Source organism: Schistocerca piceifrons, chromosome 2, assembly GCF_021461385.2.
Source record: "Schistocerca piceifrons isolate TAMUIC-IGC-003096 chromosome 2, iqSchPice1.1, whole genome shotgun sequence".
Classification (NCBI taxonomy): Eukaryota; Metazoa; Arthropoda; class Insecta; order Orthoptera; family Acrididae; genus Schistocerca; species Schistocerca piceifrons.
In genome coordinates this window covers 465,980,068-466,003,250 of record NC_060139.1, presented here as the reverse complement: position 1 = coordinate 466,003,250, position 23,183 = coordinate 465,980,068, and the positions used below count along the sequence as shown (strand labels likewise).

The 23,183-nt window shown below is 42.1% G+C and overlaps 1 protein-coding gene across 2 annotated transcripts in view; it reads left to right on the top strand.

The window, feature by feature from the left end:
- LOC124776709 (telomerase Cajal body protein 1) overlaps window positions 1-23,183 on the top strand; it is a 103,012-nt gene that overhangs the window by 35,597 nt on the left and 44,232 nt on the right. For both annotated transcript variants that reach the window (XM_047251821.1, XM_047251822.1), the window contains exons 3-4: window positions 3,649-3,735; window positions 11,735-11,871. In XM_047251821.1, the coding sequence (XP_047107777.1) occupies window positions 3,649-3,735; window positions 11,735-11,871 (224 nt within the window). The remainder of the gene's footprint in view (window positions 1-3,648; window positions 3,736-11,734; window positions 11,872-23,183) is intronic.

Sequence of the window (23,183 nt, the reverse complement as noted above, 5' to 3'; positions counted from 1 at the left end):
TATACAGGGTTAATAAAAATGATGTAGACAGTTTAAACTGACTGACAAAAATAGTTGTATTGAGGTAAGGTATTAAATGATTATATATGTCTGCTTGTGTCTGTATGTGTGGATGGATATGTGCGTGTGTGCGAGTGTATACCTGTCCTTTTTTCCCCCTAAGGTAAGTCTTTCCGCTCCCGGGATTGGAATGACTCCTTACCCTCTCCTTTAAAACCCACTTCCTTTCGTCTTCCCTTCTCCTTCCCTCTTTCCTGATGAGGCAACAATTTGTTGCGAAAGCTTGAATTTTGTGTGTATGTTTGTGTTTGTTTGTGTGTCTATCGACCTGCCAGCGTTTTTGTTCGGTAAGTCACCTCATCTTTGTATTTATATATAATTTTTCCCACGTGGAATGTTTCCTTCCATTATATGTATGGAAACAGCAACTCAAGAAGTTCTTTTTGTGAGAGTGATCGCCAGCAACATGGCTGCCATAACAGTGGAGAAGGTTTTTTGCATGATGCATGAGTGGGTCTGCAAGCACAGTTTGTTGGAAATTCAGGGCCACATTTAACATTGTTCCACCTGCCAGAAAATCCCCTTATGGTTAGGTACAGAAGTTCAAGGAAACAAGATGTGTGTGAAGCCAAAGCAGTGGGCTGCCATTGACTTCTGAGGAACAGATGAATGGATCAGGGAAGTAATTTTTCACAATTCCACAAAAAATCAGCTTCTTGTGGCAGCTGAGAGCTAGGAATTCCACAACCACCTATTTGGAGAGTGCTGAGAAACCACCTTCAAAGGAAACAGTATTGGATTCCGTTGCTAAAAGCCATTATGTATGGCGACAAATGTTTGCGGAAACAGTTTTACATTGATCTGCAGCACTTAATGGATGGCAATATCACTCGCAGGTTGATCTTCAGCTAAGACTGCCCTTCAGCTGAAAGGTGCTGTAAACTGGCACGATATACGAATCTGGGGAGCAAAGAATTACAATAGTGTTGTAGAACATGTCTGTAGATCCCCAAAACTTAATGTGTTCTGTACTTTGTCAGGGCAAAAAGTGTATCAACACTTCATCTTTGTTACACAGGTGACAATCAATGGACACACTCAGTGGGGCATGCTTTAGCTGTGTCTTATGCTGCAGTTGTGAGAGGACAGTGATAATTTCATTTGCCAACATGACCGTTGCACATTGTAGTTTCCCAACAATGTTTTTGAGTCCTCAGATACTGAGCTACTGCACTTGTGGGCTTATGTGAAAGACACTATTTAAAAAAGAAAAAAAAAGTCCCCACACCCCCGATAACATTGCTGACTTACAAGGAACTATCAGTGCTGTTTTGATTGCCATTGTCGTGTGCAATTCGTGGTGAATGTGGGCTGAATTGGACTATAGACTGGACGTGTGCCATATAATTAATGATTCGCACATTGAGCAGTTTTAAACATAACCAAACTTTTTAAGTTGATGTTTCTATAAATATAAGCATATAATATCTTAGCTCAATACAGACATTTTTTACGATCACTTGAAACTGTCTAGATCTTTTGGAATAATCCTGGACACACAAAAATGCACAATGTCTGTGAGATGATTGACTACATATCATTTCAATAAAAATTTTGCACGGTTCAAGAAACATGTAATTAGCCATCTGACTTGCATGTTCAGTGCTAAAAATGCGAAATGTTTTCTACAAAAATTGTCATAGTATTTTCCACATAATATGAATAGGCAGCATATATCACATTCAGAGGCATAATTATATTTATTTCACATCTAATAAGAAATAAATGAAGAAAAGCAACAGTGCACAATTTGGAAGCTGAGAAAACAAAGTAATATCATAATATTGGATATCTTTTGAACACATCTGTAGACTTAAGGGCTGCTTATCCACAGTTGAAGTCTACATTTTTACAGAAATTTATACTGTTGTTACCAGTTCTCCATATTTTGCCATCTCATCTTTACTTATTTCATATATACAGTGGCGGTCAAAATAATAGAGCCACCTGGCAAAGGTTTGGAATAAAGTGCACATTTATTACTAGACATGTTTGAACTATGATGGAAACCATTACAACCGAGTCACATTGTACTATAGTCAGTTATATCGATAACACAACACAAACTAATCAGTAATAATCAATAATATTCAAAAGAATACCAGACCACAGGGTCAAAAAAATAGAGCCAATTGAAACAAATATATTGTACTTGATCTCAGTCTTATGAAACGTACAGGAACAGTCTTTTTTGCATAGGACTGCATTAGTACTTAGTGGGGTAACCCTTATTTTTGAGGATTGCCCTGCACCTCTTACCCATAGAGTCTACTAAACGCCTGCATTCGTCACTACTGATCGCATACCAGGCTCTCTGGATTTCTTCCCACAGTTTTTCTGAAGATGTAGCTTTTGAGCGGTCAATTCTCTTGTCTAAGATCTCCCATAAGTTCTCAATGGGTGATGCGTCAGGGGACTGAGGTGGCCACTCTAATACTTCGATATTGTGCTCTTGAACAAACTGCCTTATGATCCTTGCAGTATGCTTTGGATCGTTATCGTGCTGAAATTTCCATTTCAGCGGCATTTCCTCTTCAGCATAAGGCAGCATCACATTTGCCAAGATGTCTTTGTACATTTCTGCGTTCATTATGCCGTTGATACGGTGTATTGGACCAATGCCGTACCACGAAAAACATCCCCATACCATAACACTTCCGCCACCGTATTTCACAGTTTTTAAAGTGTACTTGGGATTAAATTCCTGGTTTGGTGGGCGGCGCACATAGACTTTTCCGTCTGAGGCAAACCTATTAAACTTGGATTCATCGGACCAAAGGATGTTCCTCCACCAAGTATTAGGTTTTTGTTCATTTCTCCGGGCAAAGGCTAACCTTTTCCGAACATTAGCTTGTGAAACATGTGGCTTCTTTCTTGCAATGCGCCCATTCAATTTTGCAGATCTCAGTCGTCTTTGAATCGTTGAGGTTGATGGTTGAACATCATGTTCGTCGCTAAACAAAATGGCTTTCAGTCGTGGTGTTGACAAAAATGGGTCTTTCTTCACTTTCCTAGTGATGAGTCTGTCTACGCGAGGAGTAGTTACACGAGGTCGCCCCCTGTTCTCCACCTGCGGCTTTGTTTGTTTTGACCGTCTCATGGCGTTCTGGACTCGTTTTCGCGAAATGTGCAAGACATTGGCTATTTTATTCATGGACATCCCACTTTTGAACATCCGGAACATTACTATACGCTCATCTTCACTGGTATGCTTTGCTCTGCCCATCTAGACGAATGTAAACAAAACCACACGTCAATTTACATACAAAACAACTGCATAAAAACCAATTTAAAGGCACATGTGTAAAGCGGCTCTATTATTTTGACCCATAAGATTCTTACCTTTATGCCTCTTTTCACACGTCTAGCTCAAACGCTTCCTTTCGGACGACTAAAGATAGCAGCAACGTCTTCCCTGATGTTGTCTACAAGGGACTGACAACACGGCACTCGTGGCGATTTCGCGAACTAATAGATATCCTAGTTCTTAATCTCGTCAATAGAGGTGGCTCTATTATTTCGACCGCCACTGTATATTCCAGTGTATGCTTGTATTTTAAGTGTTTGCATGACATACTCTGATTCCAGCCTGGTGAGCACAAGTAAAGACAATCCAGTTCATATGTGGGATGCCTTCACTGGTAAATTAAGGTGCTCGTATCGATGTTTTAATCAGTAAGTATTATTTTTCTTTTCTTTTCTTTTTTTTTCAATTGAAACATTCTTTGTACCAAATTGCAGTAGGGAGTTGGTAGATTTCAGAACCAGGGGTTCCTTGATTTGGCAAAAGAGGCAAAGGCAGTGATCACCAAAACTTCAGTTGTAAGCAGGGACATTTTCACTAGATCACAGTGATGTTCAGATTGGCTAATGTGGACTGCTCCACTGAGCTCATGTCCCACTCATGACAACAACTCGTTCTTTCACTCCTGCAACTGCCATTGTTACTCAAGAATACTACATCGTCAGCCTCATAGTTAATTGTATACAATTGAAGTTGTGCATGTTATGTTTTTTGTGTGTATGAGACATTTGCTAACATGGATAGTTTGATTTATGCATTGATGCTAAGCTAGGTTTGTTGAAATGATGATGTGTTCAAGCAATAAAGCAAGAAAACTTATGAAGAGAGTGAATTAATTGAAACTGAATTTTTAGAAGCTACAGATCTACACTCCTGGAAATGGAAAATAGAACACATTGACACCGGTGTGTCAGACCCACCATACTTGATCCGGACACTGCAAGAGGTCTGTACAAGCAATGATCACACGCACGGCACAGCGGACACACCAGGAACCGCGGTGTTGGCCGTCGAATGGCGCTAGCTGCGCAGCATTTGTGCACCGCCGCCGTCAGTGTCAGCCAGTTTGCCGTGGCATACGGAGCTCCATCGCAGTCTTTAACACTGGTAGCATGCCGCGACAGCGTGGACGTGAACCATATGTGCAGTTGACGGACTTTGAGCGAGGGCGTATAGTGGGCATGCGGGAGGCCGGGTGGACGTACCGCCGAATTGCTCAACACGTGGGGCGTGAAGTCTCCACAGTACATCGATGTTGTCGCCAGTGGTCGGCGGAAGGTGCACGTGCCCGTCGACCTGGGACCGGACCGCAGCGTTGCACGGATGCACGCCAAGACCGTAGCATCCTACGCAGTGCCGTAGGGGACCGCACCACCACTTCCCAGCAAATTAGGGGCACTGTTGCTCCTGGGGTATCGGCGAGGACCATTCGCAACCATCTCCATGAAGCTGGGCTACGGTCCCGCACACCGTTAGGCCGTCTTCCGCTCACGCCCCAACATCGTGCAGCCCGCCTACAGTGGTGTCGCGACAGGCGTGAATGGAGGGACGAATGGAGACATGTCGTCTTCAGCGATGAGAGTCGCTTCTGCCTTGGTGCCAATGATGGTCGTATGCGTGTTTGGCGCCGTGCAGGTGAGCGCCACAATCAGGACTGCATACGACCGAGGCACACAGGGCCAACACCCGGCATCATGGTGTGGGGAGCGATCTCCTACACTGGCCGTACACCACTGGTGATCGTCGAGGGGACACTGAATAGTGCACGGTACATCCAAACCGTCATCGAACCCATCGTTCTACCATTCCTAGACCGGCAAGGGAACTTGCTGTTCCAACAGGACAATGCACGTCCGCATGTATCCCGTGCCACCCAACGTGCTCTAGAAGGTGTAAGTCAACTACCCTGGCCAGCAAGATCTCCGGATCTGTCCCCCATTGAGCATGTTTGGGACTAGATGAAGCGTCGTCTCACGCGGTCTGCACGTCCAGCACGAACGCTGGTCCAACAGAGGCGCCAGGTGGAAATGGCATGGCAAGCCGTTCCACAGGACTACATCCAGCATCTCTACGATCGTCTCCATGGGAGAATAGCAGCCTGCATTGCTGCGAAAGGTGGATATACACTGTACTAGTGCTGACATTGTGCATGCTCTGTTGCCTGTGTCTACGTGCCTGTGGTTCTGTCAGTGTGATCATGTGATGTATCTGACCCCAGGAATGTGTCAATAAAGTTTCCCCTTCCTGGGACAATGAATTCACGGTGTTCTTATTTCAATTTCCAGGAGTGTATTAAGTGATAATTTCAAAAATAAAAGTGAGATAATGTCTGTTATTAACTCTGTACAGCTTCCTGTAAGTACAATAATGAGGATGTTTGAGGTTATGAGTTCTCATCTTACTTCACAATTTAAAAAGGACTTTGATCATGGCAGCTATTTTCCTCTACAGCTTGACAAACTGACTGATACAGTTCATACAATGCAGTTGGCTGTTTTTGCAAAAATTGCTTTTGTTGGTTTTGAAATAAGAGCGGAACTGGTCAACATTATACCAGTAACAGGACAGGAAATGTTTTAGCATTTAATGATCTTATCAGCTCTGGAAATATTCCTCTAAAGAAGTTGGTTGGGAAAACAGCTGATAGAGCTCTTGCAATGGTAGGCAGTAAGAAGGGATTCAAAGCCTTGTGTCATAAAGACCACAGCTTTCTTAAATTTCTGTCTTACCATTGTGTAAAACACCAGCAGTCACTGTGTAGAAAATATTGAAGTGCAATGCAGTGCAATGAAAACAGTCATAAAAGTAGTGAACAAAGTTGAGAGTATAAGCAATTCAGAGATTTATGTTCAGAGCACCGACTGATAAACTGGTTTGCCAGTACAGTGATTTTTTGCTTCATACGGAAGTTCAGCGTTTTAATAGAGGAAGAGTTTATATTTTTTAAAGAGGTCCTGCTTGCCTCAGTAAAATTTTTGAAAGAGTGAGGCGAATCATTCCATGAACTAGAGGACCTGGTTTGATAGCAGGATTTTGATTTTCTCACAGACATCCCTGAAAAGTCATATATCCTTAACCTATAGCTTGAAGGTAGAGGTAAAGAAATTGGTGGGAAAGTTTCAGATGTTGCTTTATTCTCAAAAAAGGTGGAACTGTGGGGAAAAAATCTCATCCAAGATGAATACCAACACATTGAGTGTTTGGAAGAAACCCGTGAAAAATAGTTCTCTTCAACACCTCCTTCCTACAGCAAATTCTTTCAGATTTAAGAAGTGAATTCAACAAATGCTTCCAAATGATCAAAAGCATCAATTTGCCTTTATAGAGACAGATGCTGAAGAGTTCTCTGCTAGCCATGGAACATTTTGATTTTCAAGAAGACAGTGCTGCAGTGGAGTTGGAACTGATTGATTTTCAAAATAGTTTATCTTTAAATTCACTTTTTTAAAGCTCTGAAAATATTAGACCTCTTGTTCCTAAAGAAAAATTCCACTTTTAGTCCAGGTTGTTCTTTAAGTGAAGGAAATGTTCAGCTCAGTATATCTGTGAGCTTTCTTTTTCTAGTTTGAAATTTAAAAACAAGTACAGAAATAGATTAACCGAGGTACACTTGGACAACTATATTCGAATGGCAGTCAGTATCTATAACCTCCCAACGTTAAAAGTTGTTGATGTAAAAAAGAATGCCATCCTTCTCATTAAAGAAAATAACCCAGATAAAAAATCTGTTCTTGTATTTGTAATTTAGTACTACTACACAAGGGCGTACCCAGAATCTGAACTGGGAGGGGGGGGGGGGGGGGGGGGGCGGCAGGTCATACTAGTCTCAGGAAACGAGGACTCGAGACAACATACAGCACTTCTTATTAAATAAAACAGTAAACCCGTGAAAAACTGCTTTTAATAAACATTTTAAATACAAGAACGCACTTGTACAATCCGAGAAAACATGCAGCATTTCTTATTAAATAAAACTGTAAACTACCGCCCATTTCAATAAAAATCATTCAAATAATGTGTTGAAAGTATGTGAGATGTTTGTCCATAGTTGAGAACGACATTCCTCAGAAATTTATAATGTTGTTGCCAATTCTCCATCTTTTGCTGTCACAACTTCTTGGTGTACTAATTTAATGGCTAGCAGTGCACATTCAATGATTTGTACTTAACTGTGCCCAGCCTCTCTCTCTCTCTCTCCCACTTCTCCTCCCACCCCCCTTCCCACTCCCCTCCCTCCCTCCCTCCCTTCCCATTTCTATCCCTACCAAGTATGTGCACCCACCCATGTGTGTGTGTGCGCGCGCGCGCGCGCGCACACACACACACACACACACACACACACACACACACACACACACCCTGTATTACATCATATTATATTATTACACGTACAGAAATGTTTGTGTGGAGTAGTGAAAGTTATCAAGAATGCATGGTTCCTGTTTCTGTTTGAAGTTAATTTTATTATCTATTAAATTCTTTACATCACTGAATAGGTGGTCAAAGATTTTTATGGTGGAATATCTAATTGCTATTTGTGCCACACAGTGGCTGCATGAAGGAGAGTGTAAGTCATTTCTCCTTCTAATGTTTATGACCTTCACTGTTTTCAAATTGTGTGTTGGCAGCAATCCTCATGAGGGAGTGAATGTGCTATTAGGCTGTTGTCAGTATGCCCCGTTATCTGCAGAGTTCACTACAGACATTTTCTGCCTTGAGAAAAACTTTCTTCGTAGTGCTTTAGTGAATGAACATGAGCGAAGTAAGAGTATTTTGTTTCATTTTTGTCTCCAAAATCTGATATTATCCAGTTGTTTAAGAAGTTATGTAACATGTGACTCTGAGTTCAGATTTTTATCAGTATAAACACTGAAGAATTTAGAATACTCTATTTAGTGCTATTAGAGAAAGTTGTGGTTTGAGCAAATTAATGTCTCATTCACTGTAACAAATCGGAGCACAAAATCTGTTAGATTTTTTAATTTGTCCAGGCATGCATGAGAATTTCATTTTCATGGAGACTGTTGGTCAGTGTTTGATAAATGTGGCACCCATTATGGACAAAGCTTTTTCACAGTTAGGCAACAGCCTTGCCGCAGTGGAGACACTGGGTCCCGTGAGATCACCGAAGTTAAGTGCTGTCAGGCGTGGCCGGCACTTGGATGGGTGACCATCCGGGCCACCATACGCTGTTGCCCTTTTTCGGGGTCCACTCAGCCTCATGATGCCAATTGAGGAGCTACTCGACCGAATAGTAGCGGCTCCGGTCAAAGAAAACCATCATAACGACCGGGAGAGAGGTGTGCTGACCACACGCCCCTCCTATCCGCATTCTCAACTGAGGATGACATGGGGTTCGGATGGTCCCAATGGGCCACTTGTGGCCTGACGATGGAGTGCTGCTGCTTTTTTTCACAGTTACTTCCTTATACAAAATTTAGTGTACTCTTTCTCTCTGAAAACATCGATTATGTGAAATCAACTCTCACTTTTTTCACTTGACATACTGAAAGCCCTGGATCAAGGCAGTCAGGTAGAAGCAGTACTTTATATCTGCCAATTTTCCAACTAGCAAATTGCTTTTGTGAGCATCTGCATTGTTATATATTTTAATTTTGCATTCCAGGCCTCTTATCACGCATTACCTCATCCAGTTAGTGCAGAAGACTTCGTACAATCTGCCAGTTATTGTAACTGGTACAAAGAAACCTTTTTGCAGTCCAGAAAATGACGACGGACTTCACCTCTTTAGGTATAGGTCCGCTGGACTCCACTCACTACTTTCATTGAAGTTTTCTTTCAGGCATAAAGCAGCTGACCCGCATTTCATCCACAGTACGAAATCAGATGAGAGAATAAATTGGCATCTCTTTAAAATGATGCAAATATTGGCGTTAAATTTGTTTTTGCATGTACTCTTTGTCAGTATTCATCAAATGTGGCACCTATCCTTCACAAAAGTCCCTCATAGTTAATTTGTTGTGCAAAATTTAATGTACTGTTTCTTCTCATGTGCCTTTGGCATAAGATATTTTGTAAATCTTTAATCATTGACTGTTCTATACATATTGTGGACTTTTCAGGGTTTTCATTTTTTTTGTTGCAGTTTTGTGATATCTTTCACGTGACCATCTTCAAGAAAAATATAAACCCATCTGTTAACTGTTGAAAATAAGGAAGCAGATTCCTATTAAAAAAACTTTGACCATCTATGAAGCAATTTCAATTGGTGACATTTCCAGAACAAAGAATTTTGTAATTGCAGAGTATTCCATTTGATCAGTATTTAACAAAACATGTACAATACTATTAATACTGTTGACCATTGCATTTTATCAGTATTTAATGAGAAAAACACAATACTTCTACTGTTGATCAAGTTGATATTTGACTTGATTATTTTGCAACATGTGCCAGAAAAAGAAAAACAAAATTTCATTGATATTGTTACCATCTCTATGCTAGGCTGACAGTGTTCCACTTTGCGCTTGTAGCATTCAGAAGTACATTGTAAGCATTCTGTACGATCCAGTGATACGTACTTAGGTCATCCTTCATGGTCAGTGTCAGAATACTTCAGTTCAGGTGTGTAATAATCAAGAAATGTATATTCCCACACCATATCTGACCTAATTGTTTGGAAAATGAGAGTTCTTTGCATTCTGTTTACAAATAAGGGCTGGTGTAACCTTTTGTTCCAATGTTTCTTTAACAAGTTTACATTATGCTGATATTAAACAAGTTAAATGTTATTAAAAATGGTCTGTGCTTTCCACCATTGGTAAATTTTATGTTATCCTTCTGAGGTGAACTATCAGTGTGGCAACTCTATTTTAATTTTTTACTTAATGGGTATTATTTATTTTTGGCTTAATTATCTTCACTTTCACAAAAAGTCTGGCCACAATGGTCAAAGACAGTGATTTTGTGTGTGTGTGTGTGTGTGTGTGTGTGTGTACTAATTTAAAAAAAACATTTTTTGGCCAAAAGTTAAAATGTTGTAGCAGGCTTTTCACTGAGCCTGCCTGTGACAGTGTCACTTCTACTGGGTGAGCAGCAGTCTGTCCTGTTCACAATATTCTTTTTAACTTTACTTTTAAATGTTTTTAAGATTTAACACCAACACCTTAACATTTCATATGGGCGTGATCATTAGCCAGCTGGCTACCTGTTTGAATAGCCTCTGTCAGACTGTTATAAAGAGCAATTTGACAATACAATTGCAGACAGTTCCTTTCAGCACAGCTCATTCAACTTCAGTGGCTTTTTCTGAACTCAAGCCATATGGATTCCTCCATTCCCCCTCCCCCTCCCCAACTTTCCTCATCCTTCAGTCCCTCCCCACTCACAACTATTGAAACAGTAATTCCTTTATTTTAAAAAATTGGGTGAAGGTAACAACTTACTGTATAGGAGATGTATTGAATCACCATCAAGCACTTATACTTGACTGTAAATTTCACTGGCTTTCGGAAAAATCCTTATTTGAGCTGAGGTACATGTACATGTGCACTCACACATGCGTATCTCCCTACATTATGCTTGCTGAATGACCTGCAGTGTGCATTCATCCGGCACAGCGCAGGTGGGAGATGTGTGGGAGTGCACATGTATGTGGGTGCACGTGTACTCTTAACTCAGAAAAGGCCTTGTGTGAAAGTTAGCAAAGTTTTCAGTCTTGTCCATGCGGCTGCCAATGACTCAATGCTTCTACTATTTGGTGAGTTGCTATCTTTACTCCAGTTTTTTCCCCACTTTCTACCTAGACTTTACGTTACCACACTAGCTTATCATAATTACTGGTATATAAGTAGGGCAGATCCTCCAACATGGTGTTTGGTTATGTAGTCCTTCTGCCCTCAGTCTCTATTTACTTGTTCCTGGCTTATTTGTATTTATGCCAATGTTAATAATCTTATTTTCTCCACCTGCACACCCAATTTCCTATTTCTCTTTCTGTGGGTATCATCTTCTCATGTTACTGGCCTCTGTATCTTCTTACAGCCAGCTTTACTTTCTCCATCCATCTAGTTCCTCCCACTCTAGATACCAACTTCCCTGTGTTCCAGTGTACAGCATATAACTATCACTGGTACCCCTTGGACAAGTTGTCTGTTGCACTCGTATTCCTGTCCTACACACTCTCTCTCTCTCTCTCTCTCTCTCTCTCTCTATGGTTGCCATTTTTCATATAACTGTCTGTTCTCCGCCCATGTTTTTTTTCTCTTATTGTGCAAGGAACATATTCTTGAGACAACATTTAACTAGGTGATATTGATCTGAATTGAAATAATTGTTTGTATGATGTTTTGACAATCACATTGTGAAAACTCAACAGTCATTTGATATTGGTTCTGTCACTTCTTTCAGAATGGATGAAATTGTGACTCCACATTGTGTTTCCTTTGACACTACTGGTGAAAAGTTATACTGTGGTCTCAAGAATATGATAAAAATATTCAACACTGCCTACCCTGGACGTGATTGTGACACTAGGAATTTGAAATGTAAGTACAGATACAGTTAATGATGCTCCTTATTTTTATACTTTTATACAATATTTGTAGTATAATAGTAGTAACTGCATGATGAATATTATACATTTTTTCCTTATATTGTGGTGTGCAAACTTCCATTATGGGTGCTGTATATGTAATCTCAAGTAAGGTGTACATTTGAGCAAGTCTTCATAATTATAAAGAAATGTTATATTGGGTGAAAGGCATTCCACTTAATGATATATGTGTGTCATTTTTGCTACTTATTTATGCAGGAATTTTCTCATTTGGTCTCATGAGGCTGAATGGATGCCTCTCTGAATCTTCCCACCACGGAGAAATCTGAATAGGTAACTGGGACTGGAGCCAGGACTCCCTTGTTGATAGCCAAAGGTGCTAACCACTTCACCATGAGGCATGTTTATAACAAATGATATTATATTTTCTAATGGTGTGCCATATTCTGAAGTCTGTTAAGGATAGCCAGGCATAAATTATTGTAGAGGTATGTGCATGTGGTAGTGATGGTGCTAGCAGTGTCTCGAGTGCTATCACTATATACAAATGGCTCATATATGCCAATACTAAGAAAACTGTTGTGACTCGCCAATCTTTCAAATTGCCGCCACGCAGTTACGCGCGTCCTCTACATGCGGCGCTGTCTGCCAGCCATGCAGCAGCAGCGCCACCCAAGCGGCCGGCCAGCCAGCGGCCGCTAGACTCGGACTCAGTTATGATTTGACTGTTAAAGTGTACACACGTCTTACTCTGTTTACTTGATCTGTGACTTTCATGTATTGCGTCTTCCTTGAAATATATTTGTTCAACTTGAAGTTATAACAATTGGCGACGAGATAGTGATTTTTCTTTTCCATCGTTGACCCACATGTTTCCATGGCCACTTTAGAGCAACTATTGCAAGGTCTCATAGAACAGCAAACGCTTCTCACAAATGCGATTTGTGATTTCGTCGCGGCATCAAATGCGGGGCGTCTCTTGTCGTTGTCTCTACCTCCTTTACCTCCTTACGACGAGATGGCGGAAGACTGGTCTGATTACGAAAAACATCTTCGACAGCACTTCTTCGCATTTCATGTCGCAGGCGAACAAACATGTAAGTCTCTGTTCCTTTCTTGGATTTCACCTCAAATGTATCGGTTGTTGTCTCAATTGGCTCCTTTGAAAGATCTTGCGTCTTTGTCCTTTGCTGAAATGTGCTCACTTCTGTCCGTCTATTTTCAAAAGCAAACGCATGTGGTAGCCTCTCGTGTTGCCTTTTATTGTTGTCAAAAACAACCGAATCAGTATCGTGCTTTGGCTGCTGAACTTCACGGCCTCAGTAGAAAGTGTCAATTTGTTACTGAAGTTCACAAAGAATCCTACAATGATTTCATGGTACGGGATGCTGTTATCCGATTGGCGCCCGACAAAGAAGTTAGGCAATGTGCCCTTCAGTTGGCAAATTCGACTCTAGGTGAAATCCTATCCATCGCTCAGTCTTTTGAAATTTCTCGCGCCGCTGGAACGCAAATAGAGGCATGGGGCAATGTCAGGGAAATACAACCTCTGTGCGATGTTGACGAAGCGTGTGGGGTGTCCCCGCCGGCCGACATGGCCGCAGTACACTCCCAAGCGCAGCCTCGGCCTAACCGTAAACAAACCTCTAAGAAACTCCAACTTCCTTCATGTCCATGGTGTTTTACGAAACATTCACGAGAAGATTGTCCACAACGTTGGGCCGTGTGTCACAAATGCAAAAAAAAAAGGGTCACGTGTCATCCGTTTGCAAATCCGACCGCATACATGATGTTCATGAACGTGACACTGATTCTGATTCTGTGTTGTCTGTCAATTGTACTTCTTCCCTTTCAGGGAAGTTATTCCTCACTGTCCAAATACTTGGTTTAGATGTTCGCATGCTGGTGGATACTGGTTCTGCTGCCACTATCATCAATTCTCAGATTTATCTTCAGTTGGGTTCTCCAATCCTGTCACCTGTCACTAGACAATTACGGACTTACAATAAACAGAAGATTTCTCTCTTGGAACAATTTGATGCTGAGGTATCTTACAAATCTGTCATTCGCACTGTTCCCATATTTGTGGTCGACCATAGTAACGTAGAGAATCTTTTTGGTTTCGATGCCTTTCGCGTTTTTGGGTTCTCCATAGATGACTCTGTCAATATCATCTCTGATGCTATGCCTTATGCTGAATTGGATTCCTTGTTGACGATATTTTCGTCCCTTTTTTCTCCTGGGTTAGGCCGCGCAAACGACTTTGAAGCTCATATCACGCTCAAACCCACTGCTCGGCCTAAGTTTTTTCGGGCTCGGCCCATTCCTATGGCCCTTCGTGATGAGGTCAAACGGGAGCTGGATCGTCTCACTGCTTCAGGGGTCTTGCTTCCTGTCACTTCCAGTGAGTGGTCCTCTCCTGTTGTTGTCGTTGCTAAGCCAAATGGTGATATTTGTCTCTGTGGCGATTTCAAAGCTACTGTAAATGCTCTATGCCTTATCGACACTTACCCTATGCCTCGGCCTGAAGAATTGTTCACTAAATTTGCTGGAGGCCAGTATTTTTCTAAACTTGACCTGTCAGAAGCTTATCATCAACTTCCTCTCGATGCTGCTTCCCAGAAGTTTCTGGTTCTTAACACGCCTTTCGGCCTCTATCAATACCAACGATTGCCATTTGGGGCTGCCAGCGCCCCTGCTCTCTTTCAACCATTCTTGGAACAATTATTGCTCACTGTCCCTGGGTGTATAAATTACCTGGACGACATTGTTGTCACTGGCTCCATCACTGACGAACATCTTCAAAGTTTCCGCACTCTTTTTCATGTCTTACAGACTGCCGGTCTTAAGTGTAACCTTCAGAAATCAAAATTTTTTCAGGCATCTACCATGTACTTGGGGTTTCAACTCTCTCGGGATGGTATTCGTCCGCTTCAGCAAACTGTCGCTGCGATCGATGCCCTTCCTCGCCCTACATCTGTTAAGGAACTGCAGGCCTTCTTGGGGAAAATAGCATACTACCAGAAGTTTTTACCGTCTGCTGCTTCGGTGGCTCAGCCGTTGCATCACCTGTTGCATAAAAACGTGCCTTTTCACTGGACCGCGTCATGCGATGCGGCTTTCCAGAATTTGAAGACTATGCTGAAACAGGCCCCGTGCCTGGCTACTTATCGACCTGGCCATCTTGTTCTTGCCACGGACGCCTCTCAATATGGGGTCAGTGCAGTCCTTGTGCACCATTTGTCTGACGGTTCTGAACAACCCATTGCTTATGCCTCCAAAATTGCCAAAATTGAAAAAGAAGCTTTGGCCATTATTTATGCTCTTCATAAGTTTGGTGTTTTTCTCTACAGATCCAAATTTCATCTTGTTACGGATCACAAACCACTTGTTTCCTTGTTTCATCCATCAACGTCACTTCCCGACAAGGCTGCACACCACCTCCAGCGTTGGGCTCTCCACTTGTCTTGTTTCAATTATGAGATTCATTTCTGGCCGACGGCTCAACATGCAAATGCTGATGCACTGTCTCGCCTTCCCATGGGTCCTGATCTATCATTCGATAGGGACGAACTTTTGTGTTTCCACCTGGATGTTGCCGAGCAGCGGGTTGTGGATGGGTTCCCCATCACCGGGGACCAGCTGGCGGCTGCTACGGGTTCTGACCCTACCCTCTCCCGGGCTTTACGCTGTATTCAGAAGGGTTGGCTAGATCGTCTGTCCACTCTAACTTCTGATCCGTTGCGGAACTACTACGCTTTGCGTTACCGCCTCATGGCTAGGGATGGTGTTATCCTCCTTTCCACCGAAAATGCTTCGCCGTATGTTGTGGTACCTGCGTCTTGTGTGCTTTGGTCTTGCGCCTCCTTCACCAAGGGCACTGGGGTGTCTCTTGCGCAAAATCTCTGGCGCGCCGTCATGTGTACTGGCCCAGTAACGACTCTGAAATCACACACATGGTCGCTGCCTGCGGCCCTTGTGCGTCACAGGTCACTGCCCCAAAGTCATCTTTGTCACGGTGGCCTTCGCCTGAGAAGCCCTGGGAGAGTATTCATGCTGACTTCGCGAGACCTTTTTTAGGTACTTATTGGCTTCTCGTTATTGACGCCTTCTCTAACTTTCCTTTCATTGTCCGTTGCACGTGTCTACCACCGCGGCAAGCACCAACTCTCTAGCTCGAATTTTCTCTTTGGAAGGCCTTCCCTCTACTCTTGTTACTGATAATGGTCCGCAATTTGCCTCTTCCGATTATGCGGATTTTTGTGCCCGTCACGGCGTCATGCATGTCACGGCCCCTCCGTTCCATCCACAGTCAAATGGTGACGCTGAACGACTGGTCCGCACATTTAAAGCTCAGATGAGGAAACTCCTGACTTCTTTTGCTGCTGATGATGCGCTTCTCCAATTTCTGGCTTGTTCCTGTTTCACCCCTACGGGCGACCACAGCTCGGCTGAGCTCTTAGATGGCCGACAGCCCCACACGCTACTTCATCTTGTGCGGCCTTCCACCTCACGGTCACGGGTGCCTTCGCTTGGCCGGTTCACCGCCGACGACCTTGTATGGGTACGGGGATATGGCAGGCGGCCAAAATGGAGTCCTGGCCGTATCTTATGACACCGTGGCCAACACCTGTATGAAATCCAGACGGACACGGGTGTTGCAGTGCGTCATTCGGACCAGCTTCGGCCTCGTGTGCCAGCAATGCCTGTTCCAGATACCGCTACACCACCTTCGGCTCTACCTGGCGCTCGGGATACTGGAATCACTCATTACTCACAACACAGTCCTCTCACCATCATATCGGTGCCAGCACAAGAACTGACGGCACCAGATGTGCCCATGCAGGAAACAGATGACCATCATCTGTCGGAGCAACTCTACTCACCTCCTTCTCCTACGGACGCAGACACATCGCCCATGTCTCCTGTTATAACAACCGGACTTGCCGCAACAGGCAGATTGGTGCATGGGGCCCCAGCAGATTCGACCCCCACGTCTCCTGTCATCTCGGCCTGTTATCATCGGGGATACTTCCGTCCGTACGGGAAGCCTCCTCCTCGAGACTTTACGGCCAGTCAACAACACCTATGGACGTTAGCAATCTACAGGCCACCTCCATCAAGACCTGTGCAAAAAACTGCAAAGGGGGGAAAAGTGTTGTGACTCGCCAATTTTTCAAAGTGCCGCCACGCAGTTACGTGCTTCCTCTACATGCAGTCCTGTCTGCCAGCCATGCAGCAGCAGTGCCACCTAAGCAGCCAGCCAGCCAGCGGCCGCTAGACTCGGACTCAGTTATGATTTGACTGTTAAAGTGACACACGTCTTACTCTGTTTACTTGATCTGTGGCTTTCATGTATTGCGTCTTCCTTGAAATATATTTGTTCAACTTGAAGTTATAACAAAAACGATGTCTGACTCAGTTTACATACTTGTTATATGGAACTTTTGGTTGAAACAATCACAGTTTTGCACTTGGTGAAACTGCTTTTGTGGGTAGGGCAGGCAGGATGAACAGAAATCTGCAGCCTTTTGCTGATGATGCTGTGGTGGATGGGAAGTTGTCATTATTAGTGAGTGTAGAAGGATGCAACATGACTTACATGGAGACGGCACAACCGTGGGCTCGTGGATTTGTATGAAATTTTGTGTGGTGAAAGAGGACCCCTAACACCTCATGTGGTTAAAATATTATGACACACTACTCGGAAAATCCTGAGAAAAATCGATCCAAAGTTTCTTAGGTACCTTATGAGTGTAAAATGTTTGTCCACTGCCGAGCCGCCGTCTGGCCTAGATGGTTGGGGCTTGGACTCTTACGCCAGAGGTCTCGGGTTCGATTCCTCCTCTGGCACTTTTCTTTTCTTCTTCTGTTTCATTTTCTTTTGTTGTTCCAACAATTATTTAGAAAGTTTCCGAAACGTACATTGTCTTTAACAAATTAGTTACATTATTGAATAAAAATTATTTTCTTTTTGTCCAACAACACAGTTCATGGCAGTGGGTTTTCCATTTTTCATTGTAAAGTATATGAGGAGAAATATCAGAATAACAAAGTTGATTGGGGAACATTCAATTTATATACATATAATAATTGTAAACAAGAACCGCAGTGGTAATTATCATAAAAACAAACAAAGCAATAATTTTTGCGACATCTTGCACAGCATGTAAAAGTGGATTTTTTACAATCACATGGCGTTTGCAATAAATCTGTACAAAAACATGCCCCATTAACATTTACGAAAGTGTTTTGAGTTTCTGATAATTTTGAGCCAAACTAGGCATATTGAATCATGTCTCGAAATATTGGAGACAGTAATTGATGGTGAATTATAGAATGAACTTTTATACGATCTTCCCGGGAATTAATTTCACAATTCTCCTGTAACAATGCAGTGCAATTTTGCGAGCACTTTATGAAATTTTTAACTTGCCTGTAAATGTAAACATCACAAGGTTGCATCAAAGTAGTGCATTTTGGAAGTATGACTTTTACAGACTAAGTTGGCATATTTTCGTCAGCTTGAAAAATTTCATCATATATCTCCGGATTCGTTTGACCTCCCCAAGAGTTAATGAAAAGTAAATATTTGTTCTCCCTGACGTAAGATTTTAAACATTTCCGGAGAAAATCAATGTATAAAATGATTGTTAATTTTCCGGACTTTGATGATGTTATGATGACGTTCGTATAAGTATTGGCATAGCCATAAATTAATTTGTGAATACGATGTCCGAAATGACTGGTCGCTTCTTGTAAGCATATGAAGACATGTGGGAGCAGTTTTCCGAATAATGTTATTGAATACTGTGCAGTGTATAATTCGTCACTTTACTCAAATCCGACTTTTTCATGAAAACTGTTTTACTCCCTTTTTTAGTGAGAGTCCTGTTGAAAACAGATTGATATTGGCATCCTGAAACAATATTATTTTTAATATTAAACAATATTCAAATGTGTATGCAAATATATTTTTCTGTAATTAAATTTAAATTGATATATTTTACATCGGTAAACATTTTGTATGCAGAAAACATGTATTTACCTGTTTGGTCAGTATTTATCACATAATCCTCATGGTATTGAGGGATTAAACAGCACATCTGCCAACAAAAGGTCTCCACAAACTCCTGGATGTCCTCCATTGATGCCGCTTCTTTTTTTGAAACCAGTTTTGTGATCTTGTGTTGTGAAATTGTGTGCTTCTGTTTAAATGCTGTGACCCATCGATCAGACGCCTTGAATTTGAAATCGATGAATTGTGCAGCTGCAGCCAATGCCCATTGCTGTAAATTTCTTGTCGTGACTTGCTGATATTGCTGTCTTGCTTCCACAAAACGGTCGTAGGTCCACGAACCTATCGCCTCAAATTTATCCATTTGCGTATCACCACTTTTAATATCTTTCTCCCATTGTGAAAGATATTCTTTTCTCTTCAATTGGCGGCATCCTTTTTTTTGCAATGTCACCAAGGACCATGTGACGTGCGCTTTAGCAATATTCATGACTTTGACTTTTGAGGCAATGGGAATCATGTCACTTTTAAATCTTTTCGGTGACGGTTTATATTCGTCCGGAGACGAATCACTTTGTGGCACTTCGAACTGTTTGTCGTTCTCCTCACATTCTTTACAATCCTCATGAGCGTGAATTAATTCCTCGTCAGTTATGAATGTTGTTTCACCCAAAAGTTCCAGTGTATTATTATAAAGTTCTCCAGCCAATAACATAGCATCGTGAGAGATTTCTTCTGAAATTATTTTCTGTCAACAGCTTTTCATAATACACCACTGCGTCCTTCAATCATAATTTTGATAGATCAGTATGAATGGATTCTTCAGGAATTTCTCCTCCTATTCCAGATGAACCAGCAACTTCTTCAGTCAACATGTTTAACCTCGGATCAGAATAACACGTTGAAATTTGAAACAGGCACGTCTGTTCACAATGAAATAAAAAAACTGCCATTTGCTTCTCACAGCTCGTGCAGTCCTATGCACAGATGACCGTTATAATCCCAAGGGGACCCTTACAAAGCCCCTTTAAATCTTGAAATCCCATAAAACAAAATAGAACAATGAGCATGAATATTTTTCAGTGAATGAAAAACTTTACATTCTTGAGCTAAAATAATGTTTTAAAAATAATGTAGGTTTGAGAAACTTTTTGAATAATTGGTGGAATAACAAAAGAAAACGAAACAGAAGAAAAAAAAAGTGCCGGAGGAGGAATTGAACCCGAGACCTGTGGCATAAGAGTCCGAGCCCTGACCATCTATGCCAGACAGCGGCTCGGCAATGGACTAACATTTTATACTCGTAAGGCACCTAAGAAATTTGGATCAATTTTTCTCAGGATTTTCTGAGTAGTGCGTCCTAATATTTTAACCACGTGAGGTGTTAGGGGTCCTCTTTCACCACACAATATTTCGGACAAATCCCCGACCCCACGGTTGTGCCGTCTCCTTGTTAGACAAAATTACGATGAATGGCAACCTGCACTAAATGTAAAAAAATGTAAGCTAATGCAAATGAGTAGGGAAAAAAATCCCATAATATTTGAATACAGCATTAGTAAAGTACTGTTTGACACAGTCGTGTTGATTAAATATCTGGCCATAACATTGCAAAGTGATATGAAATGGAACAAGCACTTTAAGGATGATAGCAGGAAAGATGAATGCTAGACTTCAGTTTATTCAGAGAATTTTAGAAAAGTGTGATTCATTTGTAAGTATAGAACACTAGTATGACCTATTCTTGAGTACTGCTCGAATGTTTGGGATCCGCACTAGGTCAGATTGAAGAAAGATGTGGAAGCAATTCAGAGGCAGGCTGCTAGATTTGTTACTGTTAGGGTTTACAACATGCGGATATTACAGAGGTGCTTCGTGAACTCAAGTGGGAATCTGTGGAGGTAAGATGATGATTCTTTTGTAGACACCTATTGAGAAAATTTAGAGAACCATCATTTGAAGCTGTCTGCCAATGTACATTTTGTGTAAGGATAACAAAGATAAGATAAGAGAAAGTGGGACAGAGATGTATGGGCAGTGGTTTTTCCCTTGCTCTGTTTGTGAGTGGGAAAAGAAAGGAAACGACTATTGGTGGTACAAAATACCCACTACCACACACCATATTGTGGCTTGTGGAGTGTCTATGTAGATGTAATTGTAGAGGGAATGCTACCTGAAGCCAGGATGGCATACCCCCCTTCCAAATTTTTTATGGCAACAATGACTAATGTCTGGAAAGTGTGCTTTATTCCCAGAGTGATGACAACAGAATGATGTATAAAGAATCTGTGCAAACAGCTGCAGTTTTCTTCATTCTGCCTGGATGTTAGTGCAAATACCAGATTTTATTATGAAAAGGATAGATTGCTAATCACCATATACTGGAAATGCAGAGTCACAGACATGCACAATTAAAAGACTGCTAAAAAAGTAGGCTTTTGGCCAAAAGACTTTCTTCTAAATTAGATAACACACACACTCACACACACACACACACACACACACACACACACACACACACACACACAAAATTCTCACACACGTAACCACTGTCTTTGGCTGGATACAGGTGGGGGACGGTAAAGTGCTGCTTCTGTGAGTGTATGGGGATGTACTGGGGAGAGGGGAGAGCATTTATGTACAGCTGGGAGGTTAGACAGCAATTGGGGGTTGGGGGGGGGGGGGGGGAGTAGGAAAGGAGAGAAGTTAGAAGACTGCGGGTGTGTTGGTGAGATAGAAAGCTGTGCAGTGCTGGACTGGGAACAGGTAAGGGGATAAAAGGGTGAAGGACAGCGATTAATCTCAGGAAGAACCCGGGAACATAGGATACATTTGAGGGAGAGTTCCCCCACCTGTGCACCAGAAAAGTTGATGTTGGTAGGAAAGATCAAGATGGCACAGGCTGTGAAGAAATCATTGAAATGAAGAACATTGTATTGGACATTGCACTCAGCAGCTGGGTGCTCCAGCTGTTTCTTGGCCACAGTTTGTTAGTGGTCATTCATGCCGACAGATAGCTTGTTGGTTGTCTTGCCAATGTAGGATGCAGCACAGTAGTTGCAGCTTAGCTCGTAGATCATATGACCGGTTTCACAAGTAGTACGTTTTATGGGATAGGTGATGCCTGTGACCAGACTGGGCTAGGTGGTGGTGAGAGGATGTGTGGGATCTGTCTGTGATTTAGACTCTCCACAATATGGTGAGTAGCAATCTATTCTTTTCATAATATTGTCATCAATACATTATGAATTTTCCATTGTTTTATCAGATTTTGTTTGTTACTCTGGTGCCAGTTAGTCTGGCTAAGTTGTGATTATTGACAGCTGAGGTTCAGATAATACAGCTTTCAAAATAATTTTATTTGTAATGAACAGTCTGCATTGATTAGGTATGTTCCCTAGAAGTGTCGTCGTAACTGCCGTCTGCATCACGTCTGCTGTGCAGCGAGCTACATTAATTAAAGTATTAACTGTATTTTTCTTACTTGTAACTTCTTCTTCCGTGTGTTTTTGCTTTTAAGAAGCTTTAATTGCCGAGTGCTAGTAATAGTGTTCCATAGATTTCGTGTTTGTTTTGAATACAGTCAGAGAGAGTCCCTTTAGTCAGCCATAGTGCCAGTAGTGCTAGTGTTTGTTTTGAATACAGTCCAGAGACAGGTAGTGCTGTTTTCATTGTTTTCCACAAGAAGTGTCTAGTAACCACAGTTTAGTCAACGAACGATTTGAAGTGGAATGATCATATAAAATTAATTGTTGGTAAGGCGGGTACCAGGTTGAGATTCATTGGGAGAGTGCTTAGAAAATGTAGTCCATCAACAAAGGAGGTGGCTTACAAAACACTCGTTCGACCTATACTTGAGTATTGCTCATCAGTGTGGGATCCGTACCAGATCGGTCTGACGAAGGAGATAGAGAAGATCCAAAGAAGAGCGGCGCGTTTCGTCACAGGGTTATTTGGTAATCGTGATAGCGTTACGGAGATGTTTAATAAACTCAAGTGGCAGACTCTGCAAGAGAGGCGCTCTGCATCGCGGTGTAGCTTGCTCGCCAGGTTTCGAGAGGGTGCGTTTCTGGATGAGGTATCGAATATATTGCTTCCCCCTACTTATACCTCCCGAGGAGATCACGAATGTAAAATTAGAGAGATTAGAGCGCGCACGGAGGCTTTCAGACAGTCGTTCTTCCCGCGAACCATACGCGACTGGAACAGGAAAGGGAGGTAATGACAGTGGCACGTAAAGTGCCCTCCGCCACACACCGTTGGGTGGCTTGCGGAGTATCAATGTA